Raw genomic sequence first — 12,693 nt, forward strand, 5'->3', positions numbered from 1 at the left:
ACAGACTATCTGAGCCCAGTTTTACCCTTTGCTAAGGCACTATATCCTGTCTGTTAACCAGGGGTCAGCCCTGGTTAGTACTTGGATGGGAAACAACCAATGAATACTACATGCTGTAGGCTACACTGCAAAAGAAAGAACTGGTAAAACCACCATATTTTGACACAAGAGTAAACATGTGGCTTTTTGCTTAAGTTTCAGGGATCATGAAGTTTCTAGGATCATTTACTACATTGTAAAGTTCTGCTATATTGCTTTTAATTGTTTGTACTTTCTGCACGTAATCTGAGATCTCAATTCAATTCATTGCATAAACATTTCAATTTTTAAAAAATCAAATGACAGGAAAAAATAGGCCTCTTTGGATATTTGAAAAGTAATGCCTGCTTAGAATTATGGATTTTTCCCCAACTTCTTTTAATTCAATAGATAGATAGCACTTTCGAGCTAACTGCATTTCAGTAAATCTGATCAACATCCAGGAAGTGATGAATAGAAACAGATCATCCCTCTTAGCCACTCATTAGCCAAGCTTTCTAAATAGGTCCAGAAAATAGGACTGCTCTCTATCCCAAATCCATCTCTGCCTTCTCAACCCTTCCCAAAGCAGGACCAGGCAAAGCTCTGGATTGTGCTGGAGGCCAGCTGACTGAGAAAGTAAATATCAGAAAAACAAAAACACCACCCTCCTTCCAGGGCCATTCCTCCACATAACATTCCCATCTTCTCTGTAAAAAGCAGATAAAAGTAGCAGTCAACAGAGCAAAACTGGAGTTCTCCATCTTTTTTCTCCTCCCAATTATTACTGGTCACCTCCTACTCAAGATTGTTCTTATGAATGTGCCTTGAATACTTACTGACGATATGAAGACTTGCTAAAATGACCATGTGAATTGTAACCCTAATTATTTGCTAAGCATGCAGCATTTGATAAACATTGCCAACACTGTTAACTATGTTGTAAATGTGCATCTCATGTTTCTTACACATGGAAACTCATCTGTCACACTCACTGTTTTGTATACAAAGTTATCTTGAAAACATATTCTGGCAAGAGAGCTTGAGGCAAAAAGTCCAGTTTATTGAGAAAGAAAAATCCATGTTACATGCCTGTCAGTTAAAAAGGCACAGATAAGATCCTTTGCATGTTTTGAGATTTCCACATCTTCTGGGAAGTGCAATGAATTTTTGTGATCCATTATTTTACTGTAGGTTCCAACCAATGAATCAGCATAAAACGGAGTATCTCCTGAAATTAAATTGAAGATGCACAAGCATTAACTACAGTCTTTTTATTACAAAAGGTGAAATCAGATAATCAAACATAATTTGAGACGATAAATCAAGTACCCTATGTACATAGGTCTAGAATACATACAATGGCTGAGATCTTACTTTTACATGGGTCACATAATGTGGGGTTGCTCCAGATTGGCAATACTCCAGGCTGGCCCCAGGGGCAACTACGCTAATTAGTACATGTATCTCCACCTGTGTTATTGCTTACAGGGTGGAAGGGAGAAGCAATTCAGACCACAGAGAAACTGCTGGTCTCATTTTAGTCAGGGGAAGAAAAGAGACCATGCTTTCAAATTGAGGTGATCTATCTTTTCCTTCTTCCAAGACCTTAGCGCACCAAGAACTTAATGATCTGAATTGCCTCCCTTCTCCTTCTCTTTCCCTCCAGTAAGCAGCAGCAACCCCTTTGACAGCTTGACAGAAGCTGGGCAGAAGAACAGCTCTGTGAACCTTGTCCAAAAAGCTAATGGGGGTTTTCTGACTTAACACTACATGATGGTTAGACTTCCTAAAAGAAGGAACTCGCTTCAACATTTCACTCACTTCTCTCTTCTTATGTAAGGAAGAAGCAACAGATCAAAAACAGAAGCAAAAATTTCTAAATTACATAGTCCTATATTTTAACTATTAGTTGAAACAAGCCAGGATCAAGTCGTACCGCAACAATTGTGGTTTTCATTCCCCCCCCCCCCCCTTGAATTCAGATGCAAGGAGGAATTCAGTCTAGGTTCTGGGACTGATCATGACTTTCAAAGTTCTAACTATCTTGGGACCTAGATATCTGAGTGCATCTCAACCAATGACCTATGGTAGGAATCTGTTTGATGTCCCACCACACATGGACACACAGAAAAGGGTATCTTCAACTTTAGCAATTGAGTAATGAGATGACCTTCACTTAGGTTCAACTACCATTGACATGGCCTTTGTGCCAAGGTCAAATTAAAATGTGGCCATACCCTCAGACATTTGGCACCCATCATGGCTCTGACTCTAAGCTTTCAGACTGTTGGTTTTTTTATTAGTTTGAAATGTAACAGCTTTAAAGTGTTTATTTCAACTTTTTAAAAGTAGGTTCCTTAAGAGTTTCCAATCTGGGAATTCTTGATCTAGAGCAGGTTATATAGTTAATCAGACACTTTGAATACTCAACTGAATACTTCCAATGTCCATTTTGATATTGCAACGAGAGGAATAGAAAGGGGGAACTCACAAGCGAGCCCAAGGCATATAAAACTTAATGCATGTAACACAAAACCACAATTTAGTGCTATGTTCAGCCTCAATTATGGGTAGGACTGAAGGAACTGCTACCTTCTGCAGAAATCGAAGAGGGATAACCCCCAACTGCATCAGGCCAGCCAGAGTCCTCAAGACCTGCTTTACATGGCTTGGAAATCTTCCACATTTTAAATAGAGTAGTGGCTTACAAGAATAAAGAAATCCATATTTTGCAAGGGCACATCTAATACGACACTCCTATTAAAGTAGTTCAACTGGCTGCCGCTAAATTTCTGGTCTCAATTCAAGGTGCAGGTTATGACCTACAAAGCCCTAAACACTTTGGGCCCTGCCTATCTTCAGGATTGCATCTCCCCTATGAACTGGGGGGGGGGGTCAAAGATCTGCCAAGGAGGCTCTTCTCTCACTTCCACCACCATCACAAGCACAATTGGTGGTAGCAAGGAAGAGGGCCTTCTCGCCCCCCTCCCCGCTTTGAAATACCCTCCCCAGGGAGATTAGGCAAGCCTCCACACTGTCCTTCTTTTGTAGTGATCTGAAAACCTGGATGTTTCAGCAAATTTTTGAGAATGATTAGTCCCTAGCCCTAGGTCCAGTCCCTAGATAGCCAGGTAGCACTCTGTCCTGCACTTAATCGACTTCCCCAACGGGCTTCCCAAATATTTTAGATAAGAGACACTCCATCTGTAATTAGTGAAGAATGAGAAATACATTCCACATGCCTAGAGTGTGGATGCTTCACATATCCAAAACATACATGATCCTATTAATTAGGTGATTATCTCTTGAGGCAAGGTGTACCTCAGTTTTCTTACTTGGGAAAACATGAGTCACTTGCCCAACTAAATTGTTGGATTTTTCACAGTTTAAAAAATTAGAAATATATAAACATATGAAGCAAAGGGCTTGCTATGAAGGAGATTGCATTGCTGCAAAGGATGTGAGTAATGGTATTTGACCACATTATTTCAGTAACTTATAAACAGTTACAGAAGAAGAGAGTTTGGAACAGAGTAGTTCATACTTTCCATTAAATTCTCCTTGCCTTCTTAGGCAGCTCCACCTCATAATATAAGAACCCAGTCTCTGGTGTAAAAAGTATAGCTAGAACCAAGGGAATTTAGGGACCAAAATAATTCCTATCCTCTCAGGACATCAGTAATCTATCTAGCATATTCGGAGCAAGGCATAACCTTTTGAGATTCAACAGAGAGAACAGGAGGAATTAACTACTTACCAACTAGCATCTCAAACAGAAAGACTCCTACAGACCACCAGTCACATTCCCTTCCATAATAACCATCACCACCTTGTGACCTCAATACTTCGGGTGATATGTAGTCTGGTGTTCCAACGGCTGTATCACAACGCACCATCCCTGTCTATACAGTGACGCAAGATACAAACGTTTTTTTAGAACAATGATTAGGTACTGTAATTTTATTAATTTTAATTAATTTAAAACACACTAATTTGATTTTTTACAAACAATGCAATTAATATAAAGCTGTTAGCTAAACTTCTTTTATATCAGTGTCATTACTGCCTATAGGCTGTTTCATAAAACTCATACCTAAGTAGAAATAAATTTTGTTAAGGTAGCTGAACAGTTAATGTTAGAGCCAGACAAAGTAAGCAAATGCTGAGAATGTATGCTATGTCCGATTCATGGCCCACAGAGAAATTTCTGTAATAAATTGCAAGAGAGATTTGGAGCTGGTCCTAAAATAGCAGAAGACAATAAATAGGCACACCTCTGTTCAGAATGAGTAACCGAACCAAGCTAGGGCTGCTGTTTCTGTGCTCTTGTAAAAAAAGCTCTTTTATGTACACAGGTTTAATGAGGACACAAATATAAAACTTAAGATAACAATTGTCTTTCTAGATGCTTCAACATTTCAATAATTTTATTAAATTATATAGTAGCATAGCAGTTAAGAATTAGAACTGTGAACTAGAATCCCTGGTTCAAATCTAGGAGCTAGTAATTGGATTTAGGCTATAATGTTCTTTGCTTCACATTGCTGTGTTTCAAACTTAACACAAAATTATGGTTTTGTGATATGCTCAAACTAGGCCACCATACCGTACAATGTAAAGAAAATCCTAGCTATGGAATAAGGAATGGTCTGTGCATTTCCAAGAAAGGACAAGAAAAGAAACTTGACAGAAATTCAGTACATTGTTATGAACATATAATCCCCCTTGCCTTTTCTCTTCAGGTTAAAACAGGCCCTCCTCATTTTCCCTGTCCTGTCAGCATAAGGACACGATGGCCCGCAATGTCCTTATGCAGAAAGGATGGGGGAGGATGCGATGCAGAAGCTGAGAGCCTTCTGAAGCACTCTCAGCCACCATATAGCCTGCCCTCCTCCCGACATAAGGATGGTTCAAGTGGCCCCATCCTTATGCCGAGAGGATGGCTCGAGGTAGGCACGCAGTGGCTGAGAGCTCTCCAGAGTTCTCTCAGCCGTTGCCTGTCTCACCCTCCTCCTGGCATAATGCCAAGAAGACAGCCCGAAGATCGGGGGAGGAGAATCGGGGCAGTCGCCACATGTTTTATTTTCCTTCCGACATAAGGATGGGACAAGCAGTCCCATCCTTATAGCAGAACAATATGAGGATGACCCAGACCTTGCCCTTGGGCCCGTCCCATCCAGCGCGTGCCCAGCCACCCTCCCTCCTGGCCCAGCCCTCTTGGTCAGGCCCACTATGTGGCCCCCAGGCAAAAAGGTTTGCCCACGTCTGTATTAAATCAATGATCATCTTCAAAGTAAACACTGGAATTCAGTGGATATTTTATATAAAATTGCAAAACTCAAGGCAAATATTTTAAATGACATTTACCCTATTTAAAAACATCTTGAAAAAAAATAATGAAAATGTGACCAACAGGATTAATTTGAGTATGGGACTATGATGCTAGAGGCCAGTTTCTGATTCTCCAACTCTGCCATGGAAACGCACTAGGGGACCTTGGACAAGTCACACTCTCTTAGCCTCAAAGGTAGGCAAATCTCATCTGAACAAATCTTGCCAAGAAAAGCCTGTGGTAGGTTCACCTTAGTGTTGTCATAACTGGGAAACGACTTAAAGGGCACACAAGAACAACAGGTATCATTTCTCTGGATATGTTGTAAAAATCCAAGATACAAGCACTGCATTATGTGTTTAAACTTTCATATCCAAACCATTCATAAACATACTGGGAGTGAGCGAGCCCATCAAGGGCACTATGTTGAAAGGAGTGCAAATAATTTGCAAAGCTTGGAAAAGCAGGGTTCAGTGAAGATAAATGTAACACCTCACAAACACCAACACTGTTGGCACTAAATTTCCAATCCTGCTACCTGAATTTGCCCAGGAAAGGGTGTAAAAGAGGTACTGCTCTAAAAATCTCCTGAGTTCCTTTGGGGAGAGGGGGCAGGATACACATACACATAAAGCTTATTCTTATTCTTATTAAGTGGATTTTGCTCCTTCTAATGGATAAGATTATGTTTATCAACACTTAAAAAAGCCAGTCTCATGCTCTGTTTGTTAATCATTGCCTTGAGGTGTACAGAAAGGTGAAAAAAGTTGCTTTGTGGGAGGTTACAGGCTAATCAGAGTGGTGTTACTTCCTTAAAGGAAGGGAAACAATCTAGGTTTCAACAGACCTAACTTCATGTTGTTATGATACAATGTTTTGCATGTAGAGAGGTAAAGACTTTAAAATCAAAACATTCATTTTGTACTTTCTTTCCCAGTTCCTAAATATTTGGGGACAACATTCCTAGATTTAGAAATACTGCTTATCTTCTAGACTAGTAGTTCCCAAACTTAAGTTTTCCAGATGTTTTGGACTTCAATTCACAGAAGCTCCAATCAGCTAGATCAAAGTCAGGAAGTCTGGGATGTGAAGCCCAAAACATCAGGAGAACTGAAGTTTGGATAGTAAAGGTAAAGGTTTCCCCTGACATGAAGTCTAGTCGTGTTTGACCCTGGGGGTTGGTGCTCATCTCCATTTCTAAGCCGAACAGCCGGCCTTGTCCATAGACACCTCCAAGGTCATGTGGCCAGCATGACTGCATGGAGCACCGTTACCTTCCTCCCATAGCAGTACCTATTAGTCTACTCACATTTGCATGTTTTCAAACTGCTAGGTTGGCAGAAGCTGAGTTTAACAACAGGAGCTCACCCTGCTCCCTGGATTCGAACCACCGACCTTTTGGTCAGCAAGTTCAGCAGCTCAGAGGTTTAACCCGCTGCACCACCAGAGAGCTCATACAGTTTGGATAGCACTGTTCTAAAATCTTACTCATCTAATTCCAGTGCACGTTAAGATGTTTGATGGTAGGTCCAATAACCCTCTTTTCCAAATACATACTGGGTCAATATTCAAACTTGTTGACTACAATTGTTTATTTCTTTCCAGAAACCTATTTTGGGTTCAGCAGCAGATAGCTTGGGGGCTACCACTAGAATGATGATTAATGCTGTGTTATGACCAATATGTTGTATTAAAGTAGCTTCAGTATAGGTAAAGTGACAAAACTAAAACAGTATTGGTAAAGTCATCTCATCATTCTATATATTCTAAACAGCTTTTGTGACTAATGCCTGTGCAATGCACACACACACACACACACAACCCCACATTAACATAGTTCTCACAAAAATATTGCTAGAATATTGTAGATCATGTGAGGGACAGATGTCACAAATGGCCTAAATAGTCACATATCACCAACAGCTTTGCCTTAGGAGTAACAATCTGCTCACTTTTATGCTGCACACATGTGGAAGATGGAGGCCTAAGGACACTATTTAGAAAAATACATGGAACAAGACGTCATTTTGGTTATAAAAAGGGGACCTGCAAGAGCAAGCCTTTCCATCACAAATAATGCAGGAGCCCTCCATACACTGAGCAAATGGCTGTGACACAAAGAGCAATGGACAATGCCTAGCCTGCTGGCAGGAAACTGTGGACTAGGATTCCAAACTGTGCCAAAAACTCACCCATTCTCGGGCTCTCATGGAAGCAAATCTTAGCTTTCGAATCACATGTGCAAGGTATCATACTGTGATAACGCAGCTTAAGACATTTTAAATCCAGTATTTGGAATCCTAATAGAAAGCTAAGGAATTAAAAAATCTAAAAGAAACACTTGCAGTCCACATTGCAAAATGGCAAATGATACCAAAATAAAATCACAATATGCGCAAATGACTCATTTACAATCATGAAAATGCTTATTAACAAACTCATTTATATGACTTTAGCTTTAAAGAAGTAATTTTCTATAGTGTTCACAACCTTCCATCAAAAATATTACAATTAAATATTAATTTAGGGGGAAAGCCTATGTGTTTTGGTGTTGCAGAAACTACTTGAATATTCTGCAAGCATATTTGAAATACAGTAATAGGAAAAATATGGCAGTTAGGAAATAATTGTGTATAATGTCATGCTCAATAGAGAGGTCTGCTACAAAAGAAAACAATACAAAACAAATATGAAGTCATAGTCTGTTTTTAAATTGGAGTGATTGCCACAACAGCTGTTAGTATTTTACTAGTTGATAAGATGCCCAAACAGTTCTGACAAAAAACAAACAAATGCAGAAGTGATGCCAATATTAAATTACTATATGAATGATAAAAATAAAACACACTAAGATGTAAACATCTTAGAGAATATCTCATAAAGAGAATTTTATTTGTACAGCTGTGAAACATTCTCTTTTTTTCAAGAAAACTACACACAGTCTGGAAAGATGTCAAATTCTTAACACTGGAATGTCAAATTCTGTAGAAAATAAGATGACTGAGGCCAATTGGATAAGGACATATACAAATCCTCAACTATGGAATTCTAATATGTGCGTGCCATCTTTAACTGTATTTGTCCCATTTTTAGTCCACAAAAACAGACAGCGACTACCTACAGGGGTAAGCAACCAGACAGAGGATTTCATTGGAGGTTGAAGAATCAGTGATTGCATGGATGGACAGGTTTAGGAACAGCAGTGAGAAAAAATTGGTGGGCATCCCCACCTACCCATCCAGTCCCAAGCTATAAAATAGGAAGGGAAAAGTGTAATTTAGGATGATACACAACAATAATCTCTTTACCTTTTATCTCCACATCACAAAAGCACTACCCAATCCTGTCAAGTCAGCCGAGGGGTTGAGTAGGCAATAGTGCTGCAAAGGATTGCTATTCCTGACCATGCCGAATACAATACACTCCCCCTGAAAGACTGTGTTCGCAGCTTGGGAATGCTCCTGGATCCGACTTGCCAAATGTCAGCCCAGATAGATGCGACAGTCAGGAATGCTTACGACCAGCTTTGGCTGATACGCCAGCTGCGCCCTTTCCTAGATTTGGGAGGACCTGAAAATGGTCGTGCACATGCTGGTAACATCAAGGTTGGACTTCTGCAATACACTTACATTGGACTAAATCTGTACCAAGCTTGGAAATTCCAGTAAGTTCAAAACATGGTAGTCATACTGGTTATGGGAACATCTAGAAGTGAACATATTACAATTGTGCTAAAGTCACTCCATTGGATGCCAATTAGTTTCCATGAGAAGTACAAAGTATTGGTTATAACCTTTAAATCCCTACATGGTTTGGGTCCAGGTTACCTATAGGATTGCCTCTTCCCATTTTATCTACCTCAAAGACTTAGTTCCTCTGAAGGATGCCAATTTCAACCAGCCAAAGCCTGACTGGCAAGTTCACGCAGAGGACCTCTTCATTGGCTGCCCCGCAACTGTGGAATGAGCTGCCAGAAGAGCTCCAACAGCAAAATGCACTAAAGGCCCATCTCTTATGGCAGGCCTACCCAGTAAATTTTAAACCATGCATTTTAAATGTATATTATATTCTAATGTATTTTAATCTTTGTACCATGTGTGTTAATATATGTATTTTATAGTAATGTTTAAATCAGTGGTTCCCAATCCTTTTTTTTTTTTTTTTTTTGACCAGGGACCACTTTGACCAGGGACCACTCTCCAACATTAATACCAAAAGGATCACAAATCAATTTTTGGTCAATTTTAGATTTGGTTTGGTTGTTTGGAAAGTTGATTCAGAAAACTTCCCTGCCACCCTGTAGTTGCTATCTGCACACCTAAAGAAAACCATATTTAATAAGCCTCAGTACTTATAAGAGGGTTTTGCGAGACCAGTTGCTCTCGTTGCAATGGTGTAGTTGTGGTGAGGCTGCAGACCATATTTGAGTTCCCCACAGGCTGGGAACCACTGGTTTAAATATATGCATCTTATTGTATTTATGTTATGGTGATGTCTTTTAACTGTGTTGTGCCCTGCCTCGAGCTGTGAGGAAATAATAATAATAATAATAATAATAATAATAATAATTATTATTATTATTATTTTACTGACACCAAGTATGACACAGCAAATGAGATATATATGCTGGATTTCGTATCACAATATCAAACACTTCCCAAGCGTTTAGGACTGTGTGATGTATTTTCAAATGTTGCACGCAGATCCAAGTAAGGTGGCTTTTTGCAGTTGAGAGATAGTGATTTTGTCCACGTTTATTGTTTCCAAATGCCGGCTGAAATCTTTTGGCATGGCACTCAGTGTGCCAATTACTATTGGGACCACCTGTACTGGTTTATGACAGAGCCTTTGCAGTTCAATCTTGAGGACTTGATAACGACTGAGATTTCCTGTTGTTTTTCATCAATTCGACTGTCATCTGGTATGGCAACATCAATTATCTTATTTTTTTTTTCCTTTTCCACGATCGTGATGTCTTGTGTATTAAGTTGCAAAATTTTGTCAGTTTGGATTCGACAGTCCCACAGTAGTTTTGCGTGTTCATTTTTCACTACCTCTGCAGGTTTATGATCCCACCAGTTCTTTACTACCGGCAGGTATTATTATTATTATTATTATTATTATTATTATTATTACTACTACTACTACTACTACTACTGACACAAAAGCACAGTATGTCACAGCAAACGAGATCGCTATGCTGGATTTCGTATCACAAAATCACAAGTTGAACACTTCCCAAGCGTCTAGGACTGTGTGATGTATTTTCAAATGATGCGCGCAGATCCAAGCAAGGTGGCCTTTTGCAGTTGACAGATCATGATTTTGTCGATGTTTATTGTTTCCAAATGCCGGCTGAGATCTTTTGGCACGGCACCCAGTGCACCAATGACCACTGGGACCACCCGTACTGGTTTATGCCAGAACCTTTGCAGTTTGATTTTGAGGTCTTGATAGCGGCTGAGTTTTTCCTGTTGTTTTTCCTCAATGCAACTGTCACCCGGTATGGCGACATCAACAATCCAAACTTTTTTCTTTTCCACAATCGTGATGTCTGGTGTATTGTGTTCAAAAACTTTGTCAGTCTGGTTTCGAAAGTCCCACAGTATTTTTGCATGTTCATTTCCCACAACCTTTGCAGGTTTATGATCCCACCAATTCTTTGCTGCTGGTATTATTATTATTTGAAACACAACAAGATTAGTCCACAGCAGACACTCTGCTGGCTGTTGTACTGGATCACACGTCGGACACTTCCCCAGTGTCTTGGACTGTGTGATGTATTGGCGAATAATGTGTGCAGACCCCAGTAAGGTGGCCTTCTGCAGCTGGCAGATGGTAATTTTGTCAGCTCCGATTGTGGTTAAGTGCAGCCCAAGGTCTTTAGGCACTGCACCCAGTGTGCTGATCACCACTGGGACCACCTTGACTGGCTTGTGCCAGAGTCTTTGCAGTTCAATCTTTAAATCCTCATATCATGTCAGCTTTTCCAGTTGTTTCTCTTCAATCCTGCTGTCACCTGGGATTGCAACATCGACAATCCATACTTTTTAACACGATCGTGAGGTCAGGAGTGTTGTGCTCCAAAACTCTGTCTGTCTGAATCGGAAGTCCCAGAATAGCTTGACGTGTTCATTCTCTGTATTATTGTGGTCGTCATCATCATCATCATCATCATCATCATTATTGAGTCTGCCAGGTCCTCACTCCTTATAAAATCAAGGGAAAGTCCTGGCATCAATGAAGACAGTGGTGACTGCTAGGAATCATTAAAGTAGTATCAACACTAAAAGGATGATTTTAGATATACATGTGTACCTAGGAAAAGGAAACTGAATACAAAATTTGCCTATTTGAAGGAGCAGCAGCTCAAATACAACTCCCTGATTATAAACCACATTTTTAATAAATTGGTATCTGTGTTAGTCATGAAGTATTCTAATATTCCAATTATACTTGACTGGCTTCAGTAAAACACAGAATGGAATATTTTGAAATGATTATAGCCACAAAAGAAAACTGAGTTTCATTTCAAAGTAGCACTATTAATAATAGTCTTGATGACACAGCACTAAAATAAGCTGGAGGATAAACCTTAATCAAACTTTTACTTCAAATACAGCTGTGGTGGGTTGACAGATTTCTTTTAAAGACACATTATTTGAACACCACTAGGGGATGCTGCAAGTGTGCCTGTAAGCAAAATTGCGCAAGTTATTGTTTTCATCGGGAAGCAAATATTGACACAATACAGAGTTCTCCTTCACCTACTTGGAACTTAGGTCCCACTATAAAAAGACTGATTTCCAAGTAAAAGCTGTGTGAAATTCAAGAACAGCTAGTGAACCATGTAGCATGAAAAATCACGTATTTTCTATTTCCACAAATCAAAAGCTAACTAACATTTTTTTCTTTCTTTTCATCACTAGCAGCAATAGCAGGATTCAATTTATCTCATCAGTTAAACACTATTATTCAATTTAATGAACATTTCTTTCTCGCTAATTAGTGGAACTCTGCAGTGTAGGATGTCAGGAAGTCCAACGGCGCATCTACACTCGAGAATGAATGCAGTTTGATGCTGCTTTACCTGTCATGGCTCAATGCTGTGGGATCCTAGGAGTTGTAGTTTGGTGGGTTAACTGCATTGTCTGAGTCCACACTGCCATATATTCCAGTTCAAAGCAGATATTGTGGGATTTCCTGCCTTGATATTCTGGGTTATATGGCTGTGTGGAACTACTCTAAACACCCCTATGGAATTTATGGGATTGCCATAGGTTGATAGGCAACTTAAAAGGTACACACACTCCCATGCCTTACTTAGAGTCATATCCATA

At 39.7% G+C, this 12,693-nt stretch overlaps 1 protein-coding gene across 4 annotated transcripts in view; it reads right to left on the minus strand.

The window, feature by feature from the left end:
- ROCK2 (Rho associated coiled-coil containing protein kinase 2) overlaps window positions 1–12,693 on the minus strand; it is a 102,899-nt gene that overhangs the window by 43,838 nt on the left and 46,368 nt on the right. For all 4 annotated transcript variants that reach the window (XM_067468619.1, XM_067468616.1, XM_060787553.2 and 1 more), the window contains exons 6-7: window positions 3,779–3,923; window positions 1,111–1,249 (exon numbers count right to left, since the gene is read on the minus strand). In XM_067468619.1, coding sequence (XP_067324720.1) covers window positions 1,111–1,249; window positions 3,779–3,923 — 284 coding nt within the window. The remainder of the gene's footprint in view (window positions 1–1,110; window positions 1,250–3,778; window positions 3,924–12,693) is intronic.

Source organism: Anolis sagrei, chromosome 1, assembly GCF_037176765.1.
Source record: "Anolis sagrei isolate rAnoSag1 chromosome 1, rAnoSag1.mat, whole genome shotgun sequence".
NCBI lineage: Eukaryota > Metazoa > Chordata > Lepidosauria > Squamata > Dactyloidae > Anolis > Anolis sagrei.